We start from the raw sequence: 27001 nt of genomic DNA, 5'->3' as shown, positions 1-27001 counted from the left end.
GAAAGTTCCCACTACATTCAAATAGATCGATGTGCCAAGGTTAAAGAAAGAATAAAAAGTTCAAACAATCAGCAGTTCAAACAAAAATGAATTTCAAAGTTATTTTTAAAAGTAATTGAATATCTAGGTTGAAAAGGAACATAATCCAAAGGATGGCATTGAGAATATGTTTTAACTGAATAATATTGATGTGATTGAACCTGGAGGTAAGAAAGGGGAGTAGATTGGCAGGTATTAAAGAGCTAAGTTTGACCCTCTACTATGACAACATTTTACTTGTGTAAACTGGCCTCACCTTGGAGATGTGACACTTCCTTCCTGGTTGGATGAGAGTAGTAAATGAGTTTTAGTAAAACACTCAGGTCTTCTCAAGTCCCAGTCACTGCATATACAAAGATAATACCTCTCACCTCATATAGGGTATGTCAAGAGAGAGAGAGAGAAATAGAAAGTCACACAAATACACACATAATAATTAATTGTGACGGGTGGAAATTAAAAAAAAATGACTGTACACTGAAAATATGTACTTTTTAGAGAAGGAATAAGACTTGAAAATTAAACCAAATTTAGATAGGTTAACAGTTATCTGGACAGAATAAGCAGCTATTTCCATCACAGGAACTATCCTTGTTTTATGTTCATTAGATTAAAGAAGGTCAAGAAAAGTAGCATAAATTTAAAAATACTCTCCTATCCACGTACTTTGAAAATCATTAGAAAATAAAACATAGGGCAAAGTGAGAGAAGATTACAAAAAAGAAGCAAATCAAGTTCTAGGTCAAAAATAAAATAGCAGTATGATAAGAACCAGGACAACTGCCTGACGGCCATAGAGTGGCACCATACAGCCTTCTTCAGAGTGACACTGTTGGCATGGGTGTTCGGTGACTTACTACACTGAAAGGAAAAGTAAGCTATTGTATTCATGGTGCTAGTAATCCAAAGCATCATGTGCTGCTAAGGGTTAATCTGTTTATTTAACAATCAGCATCCTCCGGATGTAGATCTCTCTTGAGAGACACAGCCAGAATACAGCAAATACATAGGCGAATGCCATCATTAAACCACTGAACTGAGAACGGGACTCCCATTGCAGGAATCAGAGAAAGGACTGAAAGAGCTTGAAGGGGCTTGAGACCCCATATGAACAACAATGCCAAGCAACCAGAGCTTCCAGGGACTAAGCCACTACCCAAAGACTATACATGGACTGACCCTGGACTCCAACCTCATGGGTAGCAATGAATGGCCTAGTAAGAGCACCAGTGGAAGGGGAAGCCCTTGGTCCTGCCAAGACTGAACCACCAGTGAATGTGATTGTTGGGGCGAGGGCGGTAATGGGGGGAGGATGGGGAGGGGAACGCCTATAGAGAAGGAGGAGGGGTTAGGGTGATGTTGGCCTGGAAACAGGGAAGGGAAATAACAATCGAAATGTAAATAAGAAATACCCAAGTTAATAAAGATGGAGAAAAAAAACGATCAGCATCCTCAAAACAAAGAGAAACGGTAGGTGCTCTAGTTCTATGAACTAGAGAGAACTGCAGTTCAGAGAAGGTTGTTCAGTTGGTGAAGGTGATGGCCATTATGTTAACCAAAGAGGCATAAGGATTGGGAAAGGCACATGTGGCAGCAAACTGGTAAACCTCAGGCCAGGGGAAGGAAATGTGAGAGAAGTTTGTAAAAGTCAAGATTTAGAACCATTAAAAATAATGGTTGGTGGTTCCTATCTTCTCAACAACAATGTATATCTCAACTTACAGTATGTGTGGCTGAAATTCTGTTTGACTGCATTTTCTAAGCTCATATCTTACTCTCCAGCCACACTGACTTCCACTGTGTCCTGCATTCTACACATCAGCACAGTAGACCCTTCCTTCAAAGCCTTCCTGACATCGATCCTTACCCATGCAGCAGAAAAGTCCATCGGCTTGGTCGAGTGTGCTCCTGGCCATTTCCACCACAACTCACACTCACCTTCCCCCACACTGCATATCACTTTACTTTCAAAACTAACAGTTTCCCCAGTCACCAAATGATGTGAGAAGAGACTGATCATTTAATCCCCACACCTTAGTATATACAACCGCCCAGTAGATATTCAGTAAACACTTGAGAGGGAAAAAAATGAATGGGTGGATGTACTGCAGGAGAGCAGATGCAACTGTACATCTGCATGAAGAAATAGCTTTGTCTACTAACACAGGGCCACTTAGAAAACCATTTGTTGCCTTGGTGATTTGTTTCATCTTTGCTACATAAAGCTGTGGTAAAATATAAAGAAATTATTTTAGCTTCCTGCCTAACCACGGTTGCGAAACTTTTGACTGAGCTCATTTCCAAAAGAATGCCATGGTACATTTTCTTAGTAGAGCTGGAATAAATAATAACATGCTACCTTTGATAATTTATTTTTCAATGTCCAGCAAACAACATTTATTTCTTCTTAGAAGTAAATTTATTAGTCGCTTTAATTCTTGGAAGGGACTGTAAGGTGACAGAGGTAGAGAGGGACATATTGCAGAGCAGATGTAGCCTTAACAACATCAATAAAAGCTTCCTTTACACTGCCCAGTTCCACTTCCTATCCTGTTATTCAAATTTCATATGCCCATTAACCCGTTAACTGCATTAAAATTAATGGCATCATCACACCTTTATTAATAAATCACAGCAGATATTTAACACAGCATATTACAGTTTTATTTTTAGATTATTTCTTAAACATGTTTTAGTGTCTGTGGTTAATGGACACCTGGGATAAGGAGGAGGCATACTCCACTCCCAACTGCTTTAACATCCTTCAGGAACTTGAATACTGTCATTTGCAGAGATAACATTTTATAATAATCCTAGACCAGAAATAAAGAATGACGCACCCCCAGAGACACACTAACATACATTTATGTCTGTTCTTTCTACATGATCTCTCTCTGGGTTCTCACTGTCAAAAAAAGAACAGATTTACTTAGATTTTTGAAAGTTTCACTTTCTTCTGTTATTTCAAATTCTACATGTTCCTGTGCAGAATATTCTGCCCGTTTCCTAAAAATACTATCCTCTTGACCAATCATCAAATAGCATTCTTTGGTCTTAGTAAAATCTAACATAACATACCTGATATGTTGGCTATAGACAGTATTATATTTAAATTATTCAAAACATATTTAGGAAATCACAGCATACAAAATGTGTAGTTTGTCACTACATTGCATCTAATAATGTAGAGACAATCTCATTGTCTTACTGATGATCTTGAAGTAGACGGATTCATTAGTACCACTGTAAGTTGTACTTGTACCAAAATCTTTCTTAAGATTTCTCAGGCACTTTCAAAACAGCATGACATCATCTCTTAGATCTCCTTTTCCAAAGACTGATGAATAGAGTCTAAAACAGAGATATTTAGTGATCTACTCAACTTTCAAAGCTAGGTCCAGAATGAACATTCAGATCCAAATCTTACCTAGAGTTCTGCTACTCTCACTCTGCTATTCAGATTTTCTTTCCTGGTAGCATTATCTGTGACAAAAAATAATATAATCTGAACTGGCCAGAGATGATCAAAATAATGACTTGATCACTTAATGAAAGTTAGCTGTTTCAGTATCTGAAAACACCTTGGGATTTTTGTATCCAAAATGCCTGTTTTGAGGTGCTTAGTTGACCTACTAGCCTAGAAGACCAGTATTCAAGTATGAGAGGGTCTGTCAATCAGTCCAAACACAGTTGACCCTTCACATACTAAGCAACCCCTTATGTGAAGCGAGATGCATGGTAGGGTTATTTTCTCAGAAGATATTCCATAATTTTTCTTCTCACTCATCCTACTCTAAAGCTTATCCTTAAGAATATAGAGCAAAGATATGAGGAAGAGTTATTCCTCCAGCATGGCTACTTAGTGCAAGGAAGTTCCTGATTCCTGGCTGCTTGGAGCAAGGGTATGCCTGGTGCCTGGCCACTTGGAACAAGACATCCCGAATGTATGGGAACTTGGGGGAAGTATTAACGTTTAGATGGTAGTAGGTTAACTGGGTCAGATTTGTGGTCTAAATCATAATCTACCAAGCATTCTCTGTCATAATCTTTTGTGTCAATTTACCAAATCAACAATGTAGTATAACTTTGTTTCAATATGTTTGTCCTTTAAAGGTAATGGAAATGACGCTCAAGAATGAACCAGATAACTTAGTATCAATATAACTCTTAAAATTAATGACATTTCTCAAGTATTTATCCTTGAGAGTATAAATGAGCGTGAGGAATGAAAATACTGTAATATTGGTATTTATGACTTTTACTACATTTAAGACAAATTAAGATCATAGCATTGTCCCAGTACCTATGGCCCTCAATACCTTGGTAACTAAATATAGGAAACGTACTTTCTTTTATGTTATGTTATTGAAATTGAATCTCAGTGTTGAACTACCTTTTCCACTGTTAAAGATGTCCAGTTTTGATCTGCAATTAACATCTGTTTCCTAATTTTTCCAATGGGTATTTATGGTGTTTAACAGCATCTGAAATCATTATGACTTGGTAACAAATACTTATGATATTTAATAGTTGGTGTATTTAATAGTACTCTTCCATGAAAAGTAACCCCAGTTCCCCACTTTAGGATACATACACACATGTTCTCCTTCCGGGGCTCCATGAGATCATACAGTTTTTTGGTTCTCTCATTCATTTTGGTTTGCTTTTGCTGTTGTTTGTTTGTCTCTATCTGACTTTACAATAAAACCAAAATGAAACACTGTGCAACTTTAGTAAAATAAATCTTCACGTGATCTGGAAGTCTGCCAACTACTCTAACTAGGTATTTTCAAATATTAAATCTACTACTATCAGTGGAATTTTCCGTGAGATACTACTTTTAAGGAAGATGCCTAAGAATTTCTGAATTCTGTTTGTAATGGGGGAAATATTTAATATGACACGTCATGAAACTTCATCAGTGACTTCAAAATTAACTAAGACTAGTGAACTAGTACGAGAGATCTACACTTATTGAGTTTTCCGTACTAAAGTGTTGATTTTTCATACTAATGGTATCTAATGAATGTGGTATACTAAAAGAAATCGCTAATATAAACTTGTGGTGTGCCCTCATGCATAATAAAAAGCAAGCTAATGAGTGTCTTTTAATTAGTGCTTTATAAATACAAAGAACTTTTTTCTAAATAACTAGTGATTATGGAATTTAAGTGCTTTTTGATATGCTATTTAGAATTGATGACAGAATAAAATCAATTTGGAAGTTTTAATTTTCTGTAAATAAATCCACGAAAAGGGATACCTGTTCTACTTTCATTTCTGGATCTTATTATACATATAATTTATTTGATTATGGTCAAAACAGACTCAATCCAAGATTAAATATTGTACTTGTTTGTTTTACCTCAGGCCTAATCTTTTTTTTTCCTCTTTAAAAGAAATCACCAAAATTCAGAATATCACAATTCTCCAATCAGGAACAATATGTCAAGCCACGGTAAAGCTGATTGGCTTCTTCAAGCATAGGAGACATGGTTTTTAAATGAAAAGCTAATTAGCCCACTCAAAAAAGACCCAGATATGGTATGGTAAAACGATGTGTGAGCTACACTACTATGAGAGATGTTTCAATTACTAGCTATAAATAGATGAAAAGGCAAAACCTGCCAATAAAGAAAAAAAGAAAAAGGAAAAACCAACAGACATATTCTCCTGTCATATGCACAAACACACAATGTCACTTTAAGAAGTTGAAATTACAGCAACACAAGACCCTCACACCCTCTTTTAGGGAACAGCATGCCCAGTAAAGTAAATTACACTAATCATTTTATCTTATGGACTGGCAGCATCTAACAGAGCTGTTTAATTACAGGACCGGAATAATAATAGATAAAAAAAAATGCTGCACGAAACAGCTGTGTTTCCTAGCCTACCTTTGTGGTGACAATGCACAGGCAATCCATCCTGGATCCCTACACAGGACTCAGTGCATGGAAATCACACCAGCAAATCAGCCAAGGTGAGGAAAAGCCTTTGGGTAAATAGCACACTGAGAGAAGCAGAGCCTGGATTCTGCACAGAAGGCTTTTCCAAGGGGGGCCCCTCATGGGAAACTCGAGCCCTCCTCCATACAGCTCAATACAAGCAGGATTCTCCTAGGCACGAGAAAATCCCCTAGGAATCAGATCCGGCAAAACTTCCTGGTGGCTTGCTGGGCTCCCAAGGCTGCATCATCTCTTAGCAGATTCCGAGAAGGGCAGCAGGGCTGACGCGAGTGCCCGGCACTGCTCTATCCTGGAGATGAGTGTTAGACCAAGCGCCCGAGAATCACACTTCAGCTCTCGCTCTTGTTTCTGAATTCTGATCTGCTGCTCCGCTCTACTCATTAGATTTCCTTTGCCAAAGTACCCCCCTTTTGCTTCCTTCTCTTTGCTGCTAACAACTCTGAGTAAGCACAACACAAAAAAACTACCCGGCCCATCTATCAAAGGACTGTCGTTCGGCTGCCAGAACAGCGGCTTTGGGTAATAAAAAGCTATTTATTATGAGCATGATTCCCGAGAGCCTCAATGACTAGAAGGATGTGAGGGAAAGCAACGGTGCACGCGGTGCTGCATACATCACAGTTGAATTCACTTGCGATTACAAGGGTGGCTGCTTACAAATGACTAACAGCTGGATAAGGAAAAGCTGGCCAGGTACATCAAGAGGCTGCAGATTTGGACGCTTGACTTGGAAAATGTTCAGTTTCCCCTTTTACTTGCACAGCCCTACGTGTGGTCTACCGCATACCCGAGTAAGCAAACAACCGAGTATTTGAACAAGAAAGTGTATTATAAAATCCGGGTGGGAGGAAGCTCCAGCGTGTTTACAAAAGTTCTCCATTTCGAGAAAAAGAGGGGAAAACGAGCTTGTTTCCAAACTTTTCTCTCCTGCCTGGTTGTCTATAGGCACTTATTACGTGGGCGGAGCTTTGTGCTCCCTTCTGCAGCATTTCAACAGTCAAATGATTAACCCTCCCCTTCCCTCAAGTCCCTCCCTTTCTCCTAGTGAAGCTGCTTGGGGTGCCTGACAAGCATCACTCTCTGGAAAATTTACCACACTCCCCCCACCTCCGACCCCTTATCTTAGCTACCTAGGAAGAAACCACCTAAGACACTGGAGCTCAGAGAAAAGGGGAGCACTGGGGTGGGGGGAGGCAGACAGAGAGGAGACAGAAAAGAGCAAGCCAGAATCAAAAAGAGCAGGAAAGTATTGGTGGATCAGTAAGAATGGGGTACACACACACACACACACACACACACACACAAACACACACACACACAGACACACACACACACAGACACACACAGACACACACAAACACAGACACAGACACACACACACATACACACACACAGAGACACACACACATACACACACACAGAGACACACACAGACACAAACACACACACAGACACACACAGACACACACACACAGACACACACACAGACACAAACACACACACAGACACACACAGACACAAACACACACACAGACACACACACACACACACACACACACACTTTTCACTAGAAGGAAAATTCATAGTCACCTGGACCACCCGCCACATTGAAAAGAAATGTCTATAGACCCACACATTTCAATTTACTGATCAAGATATTTTGGCTCTTTAGTCCTCATTATCAACCCTCTTTTTTTTAACAAGGTGTGTTTTCAATAAGAGTCTTAAGACTTCTTCCTACCTTCCATGAATTATTCAAGTTCAAACCTCAATAACCTCCCGATTGCTAAATAGATGAGTGTGTCAGGAACTGACGTGTCATTATTCTACCAAAATGGGAGTGCTGCTGCGTTTAAAGATTTTTCTTCCTTAGTTCATAGCAAATCAGATATGTGTTGGGGGAGGGGAGTGAAAAGAAACACCTGACTTTTAATTCAATACAGTCTTTTAAAGTGGCTCAAATATATTTAATGGTTAGAAATGGTTTTCTCTGAACTCTTACCCTACAGGTATAATAAACTTCAGATGATTTCCACATTAAGCAATACAAATAAAACCCATTCTGTGGTCTATTCAATTAGGTAACTATCTTACAGTTCACTAATGGGAAAAGGTTCCAGGAGTATCATTTTACGTCTTGATCTCCTCATTTGTTAGCTCATTAGAGTGGCTAATTTAGCTTAGTATGACCTAAGCTTATCTCAGAGGAGTAAAGTGTGTCTTTGAGCATCCCTAGGTACCAGAGTGCTTGCCCAACGGAGGCAGATCACCTACCTACTACGTATGCAATTCTTATCCTCGTCCATGTTGGAGATGTGAGATTTGTTTCCTCCTAGCTCTTTAAGGTTGATAAAAGACACATTTTATCTGATTTCCCGAGAACGGTGTAGCTAACTTCCATGCCAACAATAAAGATCATGTCTCTTAATTTTTAAGCCCGGGGCTTTCTTCATCATATTAGAATAGAGATAGTCAGAAGTGTGAGATAGAATGTGGAGGAAAGGGAGCTTGGGAGTGTATCCTGTCTTCAAAAAGAGGAGGGGAAAATGGAGTTGGGGGAAACTGGTGAGGGAGCCTGACTGTGGTGGATCAGGATGAAAACTATCTGAACTTCAGGAGTCTGACGGCATGAAGGGCAACTAGTCTAACATCAGTCGGGGCCTCTGTAGGCTCCCCAAGTCGCTCACATGGCTCATACAGTTAGTTCGATGGGTGATAGATTAATGCCTCTACAATTCATTAAATTGAGCTGCTTGCGGTTCGTTTTCCTGTTTATATTTTATTCTATCTTGCTATCATCTGGTCTAGGCATGTCCATTCCAAAGAATATACCCGAGACATTACTGATGAGTAGACTCACAGTGAACAAAAGCAAGCAAGCCAAACTCTCCAGTCCTGTTAGAGTAAGGATTTGAGCAGTGTCTTGGACTCATAAAGCAGAGGCGTTTAACCCAGAAATCAGGAAGGCTTTCTGGAGGGGAGCCCAGGATACTTAACTAGGACTTGGAAGGGAAAAGAATTCCATGTCCTCTGTTATATTTGAAAAAGGTATAGATCAATAACTTTGTACAGCTTTATACAATAAGCTTCATAAACACACCCAGTGGGATTCTGTTAGGGTTGTTTAGAGCCATCATTTTACAAACTCAGCTTTCTGTCTCTGCTTGGGAAAACTTACAGTATGGTTCACATAATGTTAATTTAGTACAAATATATCACATGCTTTACACAGTATGCATGTGACATATTCACTAGTTTGTATTTAGCACAAATGATTAAATTTATAAGGCCTGTATTATAAATACATCATGCCCTTATTTTATTCTGTGTATTACTATATGAGTATGAGTGTTCTGCCTGCATATATATTTATGTGCCATGGGCCAGAAGAGGGAATCAGATCCCTTATAATTGGAGTTATAGATGGTTGTACCATGTGGATGCTGGGAATCTAACTAGCTGGTCCTTTGGAAGAACAGCCAAAGGCCTGAACCACTGATAATCTCTCCAGCCTCCATTACATTTTAAAGCCTGGTCCCAGTTAAGATGCAACTCTGTTTACTCCTGGTCCCAGTTAGGATGCAACTCTGTTTACTCCTAACCTTCCATTGATTTTTCTCATATATAAAGATGATAGATAATTCACTGATTTGCCTCAAGGGGAACACTATTTTTAAAATGTAACAAGGCACTGGCTAGAAGCACTTTTCTTCTATAGACATAGCACTACGTTGAGCCTGTGATTTCATAAGAAGTGTTTGGCAAGGTATAGAGCCATATCCCGCAAACTGCTTTACTTGACATTCCTTAAGGTTGATATCATGCCAGGGATATATTGATTCATAGTTTGATATTAGGATATTACTATTCGAAATGTCTTCCAGTAGAAACCTATACTTTAAACACCAAAATGCATTAGTTTTATTTATTTTTTTGTCTCAAACACGTTTAAGAAACAATAAAAGCAAAATACATTCAAAGTCTATTGTATTAGAAACAAAGAAGCCTAAGGGGCAGATTTCAAGAATATTGCTAGTACCTAACATAGTCTCTGACTTACAAGAAACACCACTGTTGCAGTATATCTGCAAACTCCGTAAGTTCATGCAAATTCCACAGAGCTCAGTTATAGGGTGCACGGCTAGATTGGTCAGCTCTACCTCTACACTCCCTACTCCCCAGATCTGAGATCCCTTGCTACTTGAGGCTTCTCCATGCCACATGGTTCTGCTCCATCTTCCTTCCACCTCCTCTCCCTCCATCTTGCTCATCTCATCTGCCCCTCCTCCTTCCTCTCTGTCCCTCTCTAAAACCTCTAGCCCCGCCTTTCCCTTTCAATGTCCAATCACAGACTCTAGCCTTTATTTGACCAGTTAAAATGGGAAGAAGGTTCACATGAAATCGCCCGAGTACATGATCCATTCTTTGGGCCAGCCCCTCTTGAGGAAGCAGAATTAGCATCAAAACACAAACAGCACCAGGGCAATGTACAACACAGCACCACCTGCCCTGGGGTGGAGGGAAAGCATATTTGTACTGTTAAAGAGGTCAGCAGCTCCAGTTACACTACTCGTTTGTTTTTCTGATAAACTTTGAAGACACCTATATGAATCTATGCATACAACCCTGTCCTTATGTGATCCATACACAGATAAAGTATGAGTATATTAAACATAATATGTAATAATTTCACACACATGCTCATAAACATAAGGAATAGGTGGGTGAATGTAGCCAAAACATTTTGGAAATAGCAACATTTCCACTGCAAAGTCCAGTCTAACCCAAGCCAGCATAGCTTGGAAGAGTCATGGATGACGAAGTTAACTGTAGTGGGGAACAATGGTAAAAGACATTGCGCCCCTGTAATGGGACCATACTAACTGATACACTTTACATTATAACAGTAAAGAGGCTTTTATCTTAAGTACTATGGCAGATATTTTGAAAATATAATATATAGTAATGATAACATGTCTTCAAAGGGGGGTTATGAAACAGAATGTCCCTGACTATACATAATCCACCCTAGGTGACTGAGAATCCAGGTGACTCTGACACAGAGTTGTGCTCTTTGCATTTTGTCATATCTCAAATACAGAGATAGCTGTATAACCTAGGAGTGTGGAACTGATACTCAATGGCTTTCTTCAGCCCCTCCAGATTCAATGTAGATTAATAACCTGGGATCATGTTATAAAAATAGGAGTGTCTGGCTTCCACGGTGAAGCCTTTTATACTTTCTAAGGAACCTTGGAGCAATGCAGGAAGGAATAAACTCCACAGTTGAAAGATTAGCTCCAGTGCAAATAGCAGAAGCAACTCACCCACCTGAGTTCCCATCCCTGTCTGTCTGTTCCCCATGTACCCAGGACAGCAGGCACACAATGACATCTGCAAAGCTTGTTAGCTTAGTAAAATAGACTGCAGGCAGGTCATGGCAAAATGCCTGCCCTCCTTTTCAAATTCTCCAGAGACAGGTAGGAAATTAGGATCAACTGGGGAAGGACTGAGTTTTCCAATGAGTTTCTATTATGAAAAACAAAATGTCAGTATGATAGTGGACCCCAAAAAGAATTAAACAAAAAACACAAATCAGAATGCTATGCAACTGCATATTCTATTCAAGTTAATTGTGAACCTATGTAAAAGAAATAAAAAAGGCAAGTTTAATACAGCCAATAATTATAACAAAATACAGAAATTTGAGATTTTAGCATTTCCACTTGAATCGATGACATTATGAGACCAGTTTGCTTACATATGTGACTTGGAACCAAGTTAATCAATAACCATATGGTTTGTAGATCTCTTGTTACCAAAATCTTAACCACTTCTGAAGATTCAAAATTTCAATAGTCTAACAAATGGTCTAACAATACGGGTGAAAACATTCAACTAAATTACATTTCTCCAACAAATTACAAGTTCGTGTAAACTTTGCTGAACATTAAGCACATACTTTATGAGGCTCAAGTTCCCTTATTGTTATATAATACTATGCATTGATTGGACGGATTCCAAATATCCAAATAATTGCATGCCAGCCACAAATCTCCAAGGCTGTATCATCTACAAAGCAATTTTACTTCTAAGTTAGTATAAATAACCTCTACAGCATTAATAAATGCCCTTTCCACACCCCACCTTCTCACACCCTAATCAGACTACTCTATTATCTGTTTAGCATATTTCAAAGCATTTCATCTGTTGTTCATTCTGCCAAGAGCTGTCTTACTGGATCCTCACACACCTGGCTCCTTGTTATACAGGTCTCTGTACATATGTTACCATCTCAGTAAGAGCATCTCAATCTGCCCTCTCTAATTAAATTAGATTCCTTCCAATCCCTCATCATTCCATGCCCCAGTTTGTTTCTTTTGTAGCAAGAATCACACATTAAAATTATTTCCCACATTCCTGTTAGTGTCTCCCTCTTACAAAGGGTATGTGAAAAAGCAAGAAGCATCAACAATATTTAGAACACAGCAAGCTATATAGATCATTTTTGAATGGATGGACAAAATGTATCAGAGAGAAGCTTTTTATTTTAATGTAAAGCCAGAATCAGTAAATTCACATGGTTTTCATATTTTTTATTTCTAAATAAGTAGTTACATTATTAACAGTATTCACAAACAAATAAAGTCACAAACTTTTCAGATGCAACATTAATCTTTTATTTTTTAAAACAAATTCTATTGCATATAATTAAGGTGCATGATATATTGTCAAGAGACATATAGATAGTGGCAGGATTACTATACTGAGGTTGCTTAAGAGGCATCAACTTACCTTTTTCCTTTTATATTAATTTTATTTGACAATTGAATATGTGTATACAATGTATACTGATCTCGTACACACAGACACACATGTGTACACACACACACACACACACACACACACACACACACACACCTTCTCTTATCTCTCTCCCATTCCTATAACCTCCTCACCATCCTTACAAATCTCATTTTTCAGAACCATGAGCTTTGATCTTATTTTGTACCCATTCAGCTTAGCCATGTCCACCTGTGTGACAGTGAATTATAAGTATCCCCTGGAGCCTGGGGACATCACCAATAGGTCTACAACTGAAGACAATTTTCCTCTCCTAAATCCACTACCGCAAATAGTTCTCCATGACTGGTGGTTCTCCTATTGTTCTTCTGTGTGAAATGTGCATTGATCGCATATATAGCAGGTACAAATTTATTACCTCAAGTTGGTTCTTGTTTCTTCTTCTTTGTGTCCTCTGACTAACATTTCCTCATTTTCTCCCCCTACCCTCTTCTCAATTCTTTTTTATATCTTTATCTCTGTACGTTTGAATTTTGTCTTAAGTTCCAGATATGATGAGATGAATGCAGTGTTTTACTCTTTGTGGTGGTATTATTTCACTTGCTGTAATGTTTCCTCAGTCTGTATTGGTCACAGCAAATTATAAGATCTTATTCTTTATTAGATAAGACTATCACTCCACTCTGTGTGTGTGTGTGTGTGTGTGTGTGTGTGTGTGTGTGTGTGTGTGTGTGTGTATGACAGTTTCTTTATGGACTTATATAGTTTCCATCTCTTGGCTATGGTCAATAGTGCTGCGATGAACATGGTGCACACCTCTCTGAGAGGTGTTGATCTTCTTTCTATTAGGAAAATCTGCAAGAAAGCAATTGGTTGATCCTAAGACCATTTCATTTTTAACTCCTTGGTAAGCCTCCTACTACCTTCTGTATTGCTTACAGCCATCGACATTCCTACAGTAATATGCAACCATTTACTTTTCTCTTGATCCACATGAATATTTGTTAATTTTTGACTTCTTGATAATAGCTATACTATCTATGTTAGTTAGTTTTATATCACAGTGTCAAAATAACCTACGAAAATCAAACTAAAGGAAAGCAGAATTACATTGGCTAAGTGTTTCAGAAGTATAAGGGCCTTGCCTCTGCTCTCTTTCTCTTGCCCGTGGTGAGACAGAACAACATGGCACAAAGTTCACAGTAGCACTGAACTGCTCGCCCAAAATAGCCAGAAAGCAAAGACAGAAAGAGGGGCCTGGAGCAAGATGTACCCTTCAACAACATGACTGGAGGTACCTACTTTCTCTGACTAGATCTCAATAGCTAGTTCATCCATGACGTCATCAATATATTAACCCACTTATGAGGTGATCACTCTAAAAATTCAGTCATCTCTCAGAGGCTCTACCAACTGAGAATGAAGTTTTCAATAAATGTACCATTTACAGTGGTTTTCGTATCTTAACCATGTAGCCGTTCTACTAAGTGGCATATGGTTACTCAAAGAAATTTTTATTTCCAGTGTCTTTATAATTAGTATTGAGGATCTTTGCATATATTTTGCATAACTGTTGAGCACTCTTATAACTCTTGGGGAGAAAAGTCTATTAAAGATGGATTTATTTTTATTTTCAAATCATATTATTTGTTCTTGTTATTAAGCTGCATGAAAAACCTCTATAAATGTTGGTCTATTAGCTGCTTATCAGACATGTGGTTTGTAAAATACATTAGCTTCTTACTGAGTAAGTTATGATTAGGAACTTCCATATATGTGGTATCATTAATAATTCATGAAACACAAATTAGCTATAAGTTTACAGCTAAAAAGAATCTAAGACCCAGAAGTATTGACTCATACAAATTTATATAACTACTGAGTTTGTTAGCCAGCATGGTAGACATTCTCTTGACAAATGTTGAATAAAATAGCATTTGCCATGATCATCTAACCTGAGGTACCATTTCATCTCATGTATAATAGTGATCTCTTGTACTTTCAGTGGCACTGAACTCATTGATGTAGATAGTAAATAAAGTTTGCATGCTTTTTTACATGACCCATATATGAGCAAATGTTCTTTTATGTTTTAGAGACAGAAAAGAATAAAATTCTAATTACAGATAGGTTAAATTGATAGAGTCTAATTGCTCTGGTGTTTTTGTTTCTGCAGTAATATCTTCTAAATAAATTCATGGGTGTTATAATTGATTAGTTTAAAATGGCTTTATGAATATACCATAGCCAGCAACACAAAAACCTAATCTTCAAAGCTCATATATAGTAATAGATCTTTAATTCCAATAAATAGAACATTACTCCATAAGAAGATGGGCACTAGGGAAATTTGAAAGTATGCTTTGAACATATACATTGAAAATTACTTACAATAATATAATTATGTGATCCTTTCCAATTTTTTTCTTTCAAGTAGATTATCTCAGAATCATAGCACTGATATTATCATTTACTAGAAACATGAAACATTAAATTTACATTCTCAACCATTTTAAGCGTAGAGTTCAGTAGTCTTACATATATTAACAGAAAATTTATGTCTTAAAACTGAATCTCTTTACCCATGAAACATTAATTTTTCCTCATCCATCTCCTTACCAATAGACAATCTATTTGTCACCTTTTCTACTTAAGAGCTTGAGTACTTTTTACAAGAAAAATTACATAGTAATTATCTTTTTTGTTGCCAGATTTTTCTGATTAGCCCAATGTTTTTTAAACTTCATTAATGACTTTATATGTGACAGTAATTCCTCTCGTTTGCATTACCATGTGTCAGTAATATATTTCATTACAATTCTTTTCTCAGTGTTTCTATTGCTCTGATGGAACACTGTAGCCAGAGTATAGTTTGGGGAGGAAGGATACTGAGCTTACACTTCCCCAGCACAGCTTGACATTGAAGGAAGACATTCAAACGGGGCAAGATCCTGCACTCAGAAGCTAATACAGAAACCGTGACAGGGTACTGCTTACTGACTTGTTCCCTATGTCTTACACAGCTGTCTTTCTTGTAGAAACTAGAACTACCAGACTAAGAATGCATCTTCACAATGGGTTTGGCTATTCCTCCATCAATTATTAATTAAGAAAATGTCTTACAGCCACATCTTATGGAGGAATTGCCTCAATTATGGTTTCTTCTATTCAGATAACTCCACTTTGTGTGTCAAGTTGACAAAAGACAAACCAGCACCAACACTTCCATACAATCCCATAACATGCTTTGATTATATTAACTCACTGCTTCCTTCTCTCATCCCTCTCTCTCTTGTATTTCTACTTCCATATCCCTAAGAGTTCCACTTTGTTTTCATTTCCTCAACCCCTCCATATATACTCTCTAATATCAGATTATAAAATAAGTCTGATTATAATACTTTAAATGATGATCTACAGTTCCATTTATTTCTTTTTGTACAAAGAATGATTTTATTTCCATTAATGTTGAACTCTCTCTCTCTCTCTCTCTCTCTCTCTCTCTCTCTCTCTCTCTCACACACACACACACACATATTATATCCCATAATATCCCATATTTCCTTCTATATTCATCCACTGATGAACACCTTTTCTAATTCTATAGCTTGGCCTTGTATATAGTACTGAGATATACATAGACATACAAGTATTGCTCTAATGAAGAAACTCATTCTTCTGAAAACGTTCACAGAAGTAGTATTTCTAGGTCATATTAGAGCATTGGCTTAATTGTGTAAGGAATACATATCCTGATTCCCATAGTTTCTAACTAATATGTGTTCACTCCTGTGCCAGAAGCAACCTGTGTTGCTGTTTATTTCTTAACCTTGGCCCTTCTGACTGTGTGTGTGTGTGTGTGTGTGTGTATGTGCGTGCGTGTGTGCGTGCGTGCGCGCGCGCGCGCGCGCGCGCGTGTGTGTGTGTGTGTGTGTGTGTGTGTTTATGGATGGGAAATTTTCCTGCATGAATGTACCTGCACAACATACCACATGTATGTCTGGATCCCATGGAGGTAAATGATGTATAAGATTCCTGGTAGTTAGAGTTATAGATGGTTGTGTCATGTGGGTGCTGGGAATTGAACGGAGTCCTCTAGGAAAATAGTCAGTGTTCTTGGCTGCTGAGCTATCTCTCCAGTCCCATTGACAGAGTTTTGATTTTCATTCATTCCCTTATAGCTAAAGGTGCTGGACATCGTTTCCACTTTGGCCAATTATGTCTCCATTGAAGAGTCTGTTAAGTTTATTTGCCCATTAAGTGACAAGATTATTTGCTCACTTGTCATATAATGTTTTTAAGCTTTACATTTTCTGCATTTTAATCCCTTGTTAAATATAGGCTGCCTTTTGTCTCTAGAAATGGTTTGCCTTACTATATGATTTCTTTTATTTTATGTAATCTCATTTTTTAATGCTTACATTCATTCCCTGAGCTATCTCTCCAGTCCCATTGACAGAGTTTTGATTTTCATTCATTCCCTTATAGCTAAAGGTGCTGGACATCGTTTCCACTTTGGCCAATTATGTCTCCATTGAAGAGTCTGTTAAGTTTATTTGCCCATTAAGTGACAAGATTATTTGCTCACTTGTCATATAATGTTTTTAAGCTTTACATTTTCTGCATTTTAATCCCTTGTTAAATATAGGCTGCCTTTTGTCTCTAGAAATGGTTTGCCTTACTATATGATTTCTTTTATTTTATGTAATCTCATTTTTTAATGCTTACATTCATTCCCTGAGCTACTGTAGTTAGAAAGAAATTTTCCTTGTATTGAGTTGTGTTCCCTCTTCTCTACTAGTTTTAAAGTTCCAAGTCTAACATTAAGTTATTTAATCAATTTGTAACTAATTACTGCACAGACTGTGAAATAAAGATCTATACTTTAGTCTTGTACATGTGGATATTTAGTTTTCCAGTACTGCTTCTTAAGGAGGCCATATCACTTTGTACATGCTTTTAGCACCTTTGTCAAGAATCAAATTACTTCAGCTATGTTGACTTATTCTTAGATTTTTTTTATTCTGTTCACTGATGTACATGTCTGGTTTGATGACTTTGCCTTTCTTGTTTTATTACTATGGTTCTGTGGAATGTTTTGAAGTAAGGTTTTATTATATCTCTGGCATTGTTCTTTCTACTCTGAATAGCTCTGAGCATAGTTTGGTGTTTTATCTGAATTTTTAAGTTTTTTTCTATTTCCATGAAGAATATCATTCTATTTTGATAAGTATTTTATTGATTTTGTGGAATGCTTTTGGTCACAAATCCATTTTAACAATATTGTATACTTCTGATCTATCCTATTTTCTTTCTATTGCTGTGATAAATAGCATAACAAGAGCAACTCTGGGAATCAAGGGTTATTTGGCACATGCTTCCATGCAAAGTCCATCATCAAGAGAAGCTGGGGAAGGAGACCAAATAAGGAACCTAGACATAGTAACTGTAGATACCAGGGAGCAAAGCAGCTTAAAACTGGCTTGATACACTTAGCTTGTTCAGCCTGCTTTTTTGTACAATCCAGTACTGTCAGAAGCCATCTAGGAGCATCAAAACCTAATAAGTGACTTTCTGTAGATAGCCCATTGGTTTGCATTGCTGTAATGGATTAACTTTGAATTTCAGGACCTTCAGAGTTCTCATCATAGGATTGCTTCTTGTTGTTGCTATGCCTGTCCTGTCATTATTTAATAGTCTAATGATTATTATCTCCATATCAACAAAAATGTACTTTCTTATAGTGCTACGATATAGACAAATTGACAGTTTCACAATTCCTAATAATAATTCTATAGAATTCCTAAATTTATACAAGTAACTTTAACCCCTCTAGTATAAATGCTGCAATTAGAGTTCTGTAAACTAGAATAAGAAAGCTGGCTTGGAACAAATTTATGGTCAGGAAAATCATTCCTTCTAGGTTAGCTGTGAAAGCATTATCTGATGACTAAAGCATAAACTGGGAAGGGACAACTTATTTTTTAAGTCCAAGGACAGAAAATAAAATATTGACTTTTTTATCTATACAAAACTTCAACACTAATGTGACATGCTTTTAACATAAAAATTATTGCTCTAAACTTATAATGAACTTGTGGATTTAGAAGTTAGATAATGAGTGTTTAGTTAGGTTCTAGACTTAATGAAAAATACATGTAAACATTTCTGCTGTGACTCATTGAACTTTTGAAATGTAAAGATGCTTGGAAAACCATGTGAACATTGATCCTGAGAAAGTATAAGAACTAAGAACAACAATAGTAAAGGTTTCCCTTTTTCTTTCTCTCAGCATTGAAGATTCAAGCCTCTTTTTAGTGTGCATGTTTTTTATGCTAGGGTGACTATCCCTGGCTGGCAAGGAGTTAATGGACTCCAAGCCTCTGGCTCAGGAGGGGCCTACGAGAAAAGAACAAAGAGCCAGAGCAATCACTTTTTAAAAATGTATACCCCCCAACCCATAAAATAGCAGGTGTTAACTGCTGGAGTTAAGTGGGGTTTGGCCCTAGAATAGTGAAGAATTTAAAAAATAAATTACAGAAAGTAAACAACATCTTAGCCCTCACAAACTAAGTTTTGCCACCCCAAACCTCCAACTCTAGCCCTCATTGATGCTTTCCAGAGAAACCTGGTGTGAGACAGTCTTCCAGCACAGGACCACCAGCCAAGGAATACCACCACCACTAGTAGTAAGGTGAGCCCTCCCATATCAATAGCTAGTCAGGGAAATAACACCACAGACTTGCCTATATGACAATCTGATGGAGGCAGTCCCTATGCCTTATTGAGGTTCTTTCTTTCCAGATGATTCTAGTTTATATAAAGTTGACAAAAACTAACCTACATAGTCTTATTTAACTCAAGTAAATAATTGTTTAAAATAGATGATTAATTTATGCCATTAATTAACTTAAAGATATTATCAGTTTAATTATTTCCTTAAGTCCCCAATTAGTTATTATTACTAAATACAAAATTAACTGAATTTTGTATGTGGATTTTGAATCCTACTAAGTTATTGAAAGGGCTTCTTAGATCTAAGAGTGTTCTGAATGGATGGAATTAGAAAATATCCTCAGTGAAGTAACCCTATCACAAAAGAACACACATGGTATGCAGTCACTGATAAGTTGCCCAAAAGCTCGGAATACCCAAGATACAATTCACAGACCACATGAAGCTCAAAAAGAAGAAATAGCAAAATGTGGATGCATCAGTCCTTCTTAGAAGGGAGAACAAAATACTCAGTGGAGGAAATAAGGAGACAAAGTGTGGAGCAGAGACTGATGGAAGGGCCATCTAGAGACTGCCCCACCTGGGGATCCATCCCATACACAGACACCAAACCCAGACACTATTATGGATGCTAAGAAGTGCTTAATGACAGGAGCCTGGTATAGCTGTCTCCTAGCAGGCTCTGTCAGACCCTGACAAATATAGCCAACCATTGGACTGAGCATGGGATCCCCAATGGAGGAGTCAGAGAAAGCACTGGAGGAGCTGAAAGAGTGTGTAACCTATAAGAAGAACAACAATATCAACCAACCAGCCCCCCCCAGAACTCCCAAAGACTAAACCACCATCCAAAGAGTACAGACCCATGGCTTCAGCCACATAAGTAGCAGAGGATGGCCTTGATGGACATCAATGGGAGGAGAGGCCCTTGGTCCTGTGAAGGTTTGATGCCCCAGTGTAGTGAAATGCCAGGGCAGGGAGGCAGAAGGGAGTGGGTGGGTGGATGGGTGGGTGGGGGAGTACCCTCATAGAAGCAGGGGGGTGCAGATGGGATAGGAAGTTTCTGGGGGGTGGGAATCAGGAAAGGTGATAATATTTGAAATGTAAATAAATAAAACAACCAATAAAAAAGAAAATAAATAAAATTAAATTAAACAAATCCGTAGCCTTCCTTTATACCAATGATAAATGGGCTGAGAAAGAAAATAGGGAAGCAACACCCTTCACAATAGTAAAAGAAAAAAAGGGTTTTGAATGAATTTTCTAGTCTATTATGTATAGTATCATGTCATCCACAATTTTACTTTTTCCTTTTATTTTTTGTTCCTTTTATTTCTTCTGACTCTGTTGTTCTGGTGATATTTCTAGCACTATATTTAATAAGATTGGTGAGAGTGAACATACTTGCCTCATTTTTCCTTTTTGTAGAAAGTATTTATTTTTCTCCAGATCAGCTATGGTTTGCCACATATATTCTCTGTTATATTGTGGTATAACCTTTCTATTCATAGTTTCTTCAGGGCCTTTAACAGAAACACATGTTGAATTCTCTGAAAGGACTTTTTGCATCCAACAAAATACTGTGATTTATATCCTCCATATTAATTTTCTTCTATTTTTTTAATTTTAAGATATTGAAGCATTCTTGAACTCATGGTGTGAAAACACCTTGATGATAGAATGTTATCTTTTAAATGTGCAATTGAATTTTGTTCAGAAGAGTTTTACAGGAAAGTTTTAGATCTGCATTCATCGAGGAAATGGATCTAGTTTTCTAGATCCTTTTTTTCTTCCTACAGTTGGTGTATCTCATCCAGGCATATTGTCACAAATACTATTTTTATAGGATAACTTTGGAAGCATCTCTTTTTTTTCTTTTTAAGGGAATGAGAGCAGAGTGAGTAGCCCATTGATGTTATATGTGTATATTAGATGTTATCAATGGTACTTGTTTCAGATGTGAAGATTATAAAATATAGAAACAGCTGAATAAATATTGTAGAAGAACACATTTAAATACATAAGCTTCTGCATTTAAAAATATATTGAGAGTTGGTGAACCAAATTTCATAAAGCAAACACTACTGGATATAAACACAAATAGGATTAAACAAAAATAAGAGCATTTCAATATCCTATCATTACTGATAGACATACCAAACCAACTTTACAAAGAAATTTAAAGTAAATATGCCCTCCAGAGCAAATAAATATATCATATATCTAGAATATATTATATATTCCAATTAATAGTGATAGGATATGTTTCCTTCTTAGTAGCCTGTGGGACTTCTCCAAAGCTCAATATGCACGTGTTGGTGCTTCAAGTAGAAGCTTAAGGGTTCTTTGGAAAGTCAGTTGTATTGGATGATGTTTTGTTGGGACAACTGTGAAGGAACATTTGGCTGGAGCAGATGCAGAAGAAAGGCTAAGGCAGACTTGTGAAGGAATGTACTGCTGGAGCAAAGACAGATGAAAGGATGTTCTGCTAAAGCAAGCATGTGAAAGAACACATGATGAAATGTCGCTAACAACACACATGTTAAATGGGCAATTGAGCTCCATTTGTCAGGACTCCATAGAGAGAAATGCACCAAAAAACTTCTGGTAGTATGCTGGCAGAGTCTTGCCACTTCTGCAGACTTGGGCCAGTGGGCAGAGTGATCTCAGCTAAGACAGACTCACCCAGAGTTTTGCTAAGACTTATGTGCTGAGGCAAGAGAAGTGGTGAGGCAAGACCTGTGGAGGTCATGTGATATTTGGAGGGAGTATAAATAGGACTCAGCGGACAGTGATGGAAGCTTGGCTTAGCATGGCTTGCTTGCATAGCTAAACACTTCTTGGTCTCATGTCTTCATTGATCTTTGCTTTGCTGAGAGAGGCATAGCTGAGTACTCTTCCTGTTGGCCCTAGTTTCTACTGCTGACGCATGCCGATTCAGCTGAGGTCTAGCTGTTCCTGCTAGGTTGTACAACCACTCCTGCTATATCAACACTACACAACTGGATTGCTGGTATATCTGTGAAGTAATGGCGAGTGACTGAGCTGCAGCTTCAAACCTGTGAATTGAACTGCTGATTTTCTGATAACACAGATGGAATTTGCTCCAAAGAACAATTTCTAACCAGTTCCACTTCCCCTGTATCCTTTCTTTTCTACTGTTTCTGGTGGATGGTGGGCTAGAAGGGAGGGTAAAATATTTAAGAACCATCATTAAAAGTAGGCTTTGAAAAAATTAAAGTTACATTGCTCAATGGGTCTCTGTATAAGTTGTGGAGGATAAATACAACTTGAATACTCAAATAATGAAAATACAATGTTGAATGACCAATGAGGTATAGTGAATCTCATTCCATGGAGGAAGGTTATGGCTATAAATGTCTACATAAAAAATTCTCTGAATATCAAATAAACAATAGTGTAGCTCATGATCTTAGAAAAATATAAAAGCTAGCCAAATGGATAAGTGTATATAAATGTCTGACCTATCAAAATTAGACCAAGAGATTACAAACCACTGTGCTGGTTTAAATATGTTTTGCCCTGAGAAGTGGCATTATTGGAAGGTGAGGCCTTATTGGAGAAGGTGTAGCCTTGTTAAAGGAGCTGTGTCACTGTGGGTGTGGGCTTTGAGGCTCCTAACCGCTGTTGGCAGGGAGAAAGGAGAAGTTTCAGTCTGTTCCCGAGTTCCTTTAGATAAAGATGTAGAACTTTCAGCTACTCCAATGACATGCCTTTCTGGACCATGCCATAATTCCTGCCATGATGATAATGGACTGAACCTCAGAAACTGTAAGCCAGCCCCAAATAAATGTCTTTTATAACAGTTGTCTTGGTCATGGTGTCACTTCATAGCAACGGAGACAACCACATAAACTGATGTATAACTAAAAATAACATTGTAACAAATTAGGTCTCCTCAAAAAAGTAAAACAAAGATTCAAAAATTTGCTGTTTAATTCTATGAGACTAGAAGAAAAGTCACCAATATTTCTCAAAGTATTACTTGTTAACTAATCATTTTTGTCTGTGTTATCTATCAATGAGAACAAGTTATCAAATATCTTATTATTTTTGAATTTAGACCTATCTATTTATTAGTGTCCAGTAGTGTTTGTTTTATGAAATTGAAGCAACAAATATTAAATTAATTTTGAAATCAAGAGGTATCATGACTTCAAATATGCTCTTCTTTCCAGGATTTATTGATCTACTTTGTGTTTTTAAAGTGCCACATTTAAAATCGGGGTCATTGATAACATCTAATATACACATGTAAAATCAATGGGATCCATTGCTCTCATTCCCTAAAGCAAACAAAACTTTCCCCATTGACCAATTGGACTAGAGAAAAGAAGCTTCCCTTTAAATATATGAAAGGACATTAAAATGAGTAGACCTGAGCTACAGCATTACCCTTAATCAAAAGGCATAGCTACTTAACAGAGTGAAAATGTAAAGCGTGGCCAGAAAACAATAGAGGAGAATGTGAATAACAACTTCCCCAATAGGCCCATATATTTGAATTCCGTCCTCAGTGGTACTATTAGTAGATGTTATGTAACCTGTAGGAGGTGGAGACTTGCCAGAGGAAGGATATTACTGATGTAGAGCTTGGAGAGTTGATGGCTCACCCCCTCTTCCTGTTCTCTTTCTCTCTCTGTTTTTGTGTATTGATAAAGATATAATCAGCCAGCTGCCAACTCCTGCCACTAAGATATGTCTCGCTTGCCATTGTAGACTTGCTCTGGAAGTATAAGCCAAAATAAACTTTTTTGTAAGCTGTTTGGGTCATAGTAGTCTATCACAGCAACATAAAAATATCTAACACAGAGGCTGGTACCAAAGAGATAGCTGTTGCTGGGAAAAGCCTGACCATACCGGATGGTTTTGTTTTTTCCAGAGGAATTGGAAAATTTGGAGCTTTAGACTAGAAAACCTGCTGAATGTTATACTCAGAGCTTCTAGGGCCATTCTAGCAGGATCCTGGAAGATAGTAGCCCTGAGAATAACACATACCAGCATAGGCATGGCTCATGAGGTTTCTGAGGGACAACAAGACTAGTAGTAACTTGGATAGATGCTATCACTGTAATATTTTGACAAAGAATCTAGTTGTAGTCTACCGTGCCTTAAAATTTTACCTAGGGCTAATTTAAAATCTAATGAACTTATTGTGTTGGCGAATAAAATTTCAAGACATCATAACATTGAGTCTATGGTATGGCTACTATATATTGCTTATATACACATACACATATGTATACACATGTGCATACATATATACATGTATATGTGAAAAGTGCAAACAGTGGAACAGAATACATAAAAATTATGACACTTAGAAAGGAAAAGAACATTAGAAACTGTAATGTTGCAGACAGACTATAGAGAGAGATTAGAGAAGTTAAAGAGAATAGATGCCCTGAGTGCAAAACCCTACCCAACAATCCCTCAAACCAGTGTAAGGAGAAAGTCTCAGAAGGTCCCTGCTCCTAGAAAGCAATTGCTTCTAAATACAAAGCTTCTGGCAATGAGCCAAATGTCCCAAGTTGGCAGACAAATTCAGTGGTATCTTTCATGTGTTACTGGCTTTGTAGGTATGAAAATCCAAGATTAATGGGACTATGGATTATTTATCCACAGTTTCAGAAATCTGGAGAAGGCCAGACAATGTGTGGCAGAGTCAGAGTCCCTGAAACCAAGTCCTGGATGGTCCCTGCAGGAAGCTGCTTACCCTGAAAAGGTGAAAGCTGGGTTACCCAGGCATCAATATGCTAGAGATTCCATGGCTATGGATATCTGCCAAGGAGATCTGAGCACAGGAGATGGAACCTGCCTAAGAAAGAAATGTATATGTTGTAGGCAGCAAAGTTGGTAGGGCAGAGCCATATAAATCCTTCAAAACTGAAGCTCCAGATATTGAACATGGAGATAAAGGATTTGGTTGGTGTTTTACCTGTTGGATTTCGATTTTTCTTTAGTCCAATCTTTTCTTTCTGTGCTTCAATTCATTCTCTTTGGAATGTGAGTGTTTATTCCTTGCCATTCTCAGTTAAAAATATGTGATTTGTTGTTTGTTTTTTCACTTTACAGGGGATCACAGGAAACTCGTGATTTTTGAATAATGTTGTGATTGATGGTGGGGAATTTTGAGGTTAAAATACGCATTTTTTATGAGCAGATAGCCACAGGTCTACAAGGGTCAAGGAAAAAAAAATATCATGTTTGAATGAGAAATGTCCTCCATATTTGAGTACTTGACCCCTAGTTAGTGGCATCTGGGAGAAGTGATGGTTACTTTAGGAGGTAGACCCTTGATGGAAGAAGAAACCACCTATGGTGGGCATTGATGATGCATGATGTACAGCTTTCCTTCCCACATCTTGTTCTCCCTCCTCCTCACTCTGTTGTCTGAATATGGATAAAGATGTGACTAGTCAACTACGTGGTCCTGCTACAATGTCATACCTTCCCAACCATTCTGCTTTCTCTCTCTCTCTCTCTCTCTCTCTCTCTCTCTCTCTCTCTCTCTCTCTCTCTCTCTCTCTCTCCCTTCCTCCCTCCCTCCCTCCCTTCCTCCCCTGGAACCATAAGCCAAAGCTAGCTTTTTCTTTTCTAAATTCCTGTTGGTCATGGTGCTGTATTAGAGCAACAGAAAAGTAATGCAGGCAAAAACGAAATTCTCTGAAAGAGAATATCCTTTTACAGTAATATAAATATAGTATTTTGAAGGAGTCACAATTTATCTAATCATCTCTGTCACTTTAGATCTGGAAATTTTCACAAAGATATGCCCCAAAACATGTAGGGGCAGCAAATGTATGAAAAAAAGAGACCCAAATCCTTTAAATTTCACTATATCTTGCCCGACACCATGATTCTTTCAAGTGTAATATGGTCCCTACAATCACATTTCAGTCTACCTGGTGACCTCTGTGCTATTGTTAAGAGTCCAAGCTTTCGAACCCATTCATTGTGGTATTTGTAAGATACAGATAGATAGATAGATAGATAGATAGATAGATAGATAGATAGATAGATAGATAGATGGATAGAGATAGATAGATAGATAGATAGATAGATAGATAGATAGATAGATAGACAGACAGATGCCTTTTCCAGTTCTAATCGCAAGGATAACAAGAGTCTTCTTTCTAGTAGAAAAAAAGCAGAATAAGTTATGAAAAATTTAAAACAAAAAAATCTCTGAAAATGTGAAATATCTAGAACATTTAGCTACTCGATGCTTATACTGCTGTCCACACAAAATAGGTAATTTCTCATTTTCCAAATAAAGAGGCACAACATTGAATCTGTTCAAGGTCGCATAACTACTTACTAACAAAGACAAAATGCAAATTCTACCAGATTTTGGATGACCAACCTTTTGATAGTACAATACAATTTTGTCATCTACAATATTCAGGCTTCAGAACAATGCAAGCAAGTGA

The 27001-nt window shown here is 37.6% G+C and overlaps 1 protein-coding gene across 12 annotated transcripts in view; it reads right to left on the bottom strand.

Annotated features, from left to right (window-relative positions):
- Positions 1-27001, bottom strand: part of Dlg2 (discs large MAGUK scaffold protein 2) — a 2051694-nt gene that overhangs the window by 1572315 nt on the left and 452378 nt on the right. For 3 of the 12 annotated variants that reach the window (XM_017589651.3, XM_063272690.1, XM_063272693.1), the window contains exon 1: positions 5937-6492. The exons of 8 other annotated variants lie outside the window; for them this stretch is intronic. In XM_017589651.3, coding sequence (XP_017445140.1) covers positions 5937-5966 — 30 coding nt within the window. In that variant the 5' untranslated portion in view covers positions 5967-6492. Of the gene's footprint in view, positions 1-5936; positions 6493-27001 lie in introns of those variants that run through there. One more of the 12 variants, XM_039089369.2, reaches the window with a different exon arrangement.

Source organism: Rattus norvegicus, chromosome 1 (genome assembly GCF_036323735.1).
Source record: "Rattus norvegicus strain BN/NHsdMcwi chromosome 1, GRCr8, whole genome shotgun sequence".
In the NCBI taxonomy this organism is placed as follows: domain Eukaryota; kingdom Metazoa; phylum Chordata; class Mammalia; order Rodentia; family Muridae; genus Rattus; species Rattus norvegicus.
This window is presented reverse-complemented; position numbering and strand designations above follow the sequence as displayed.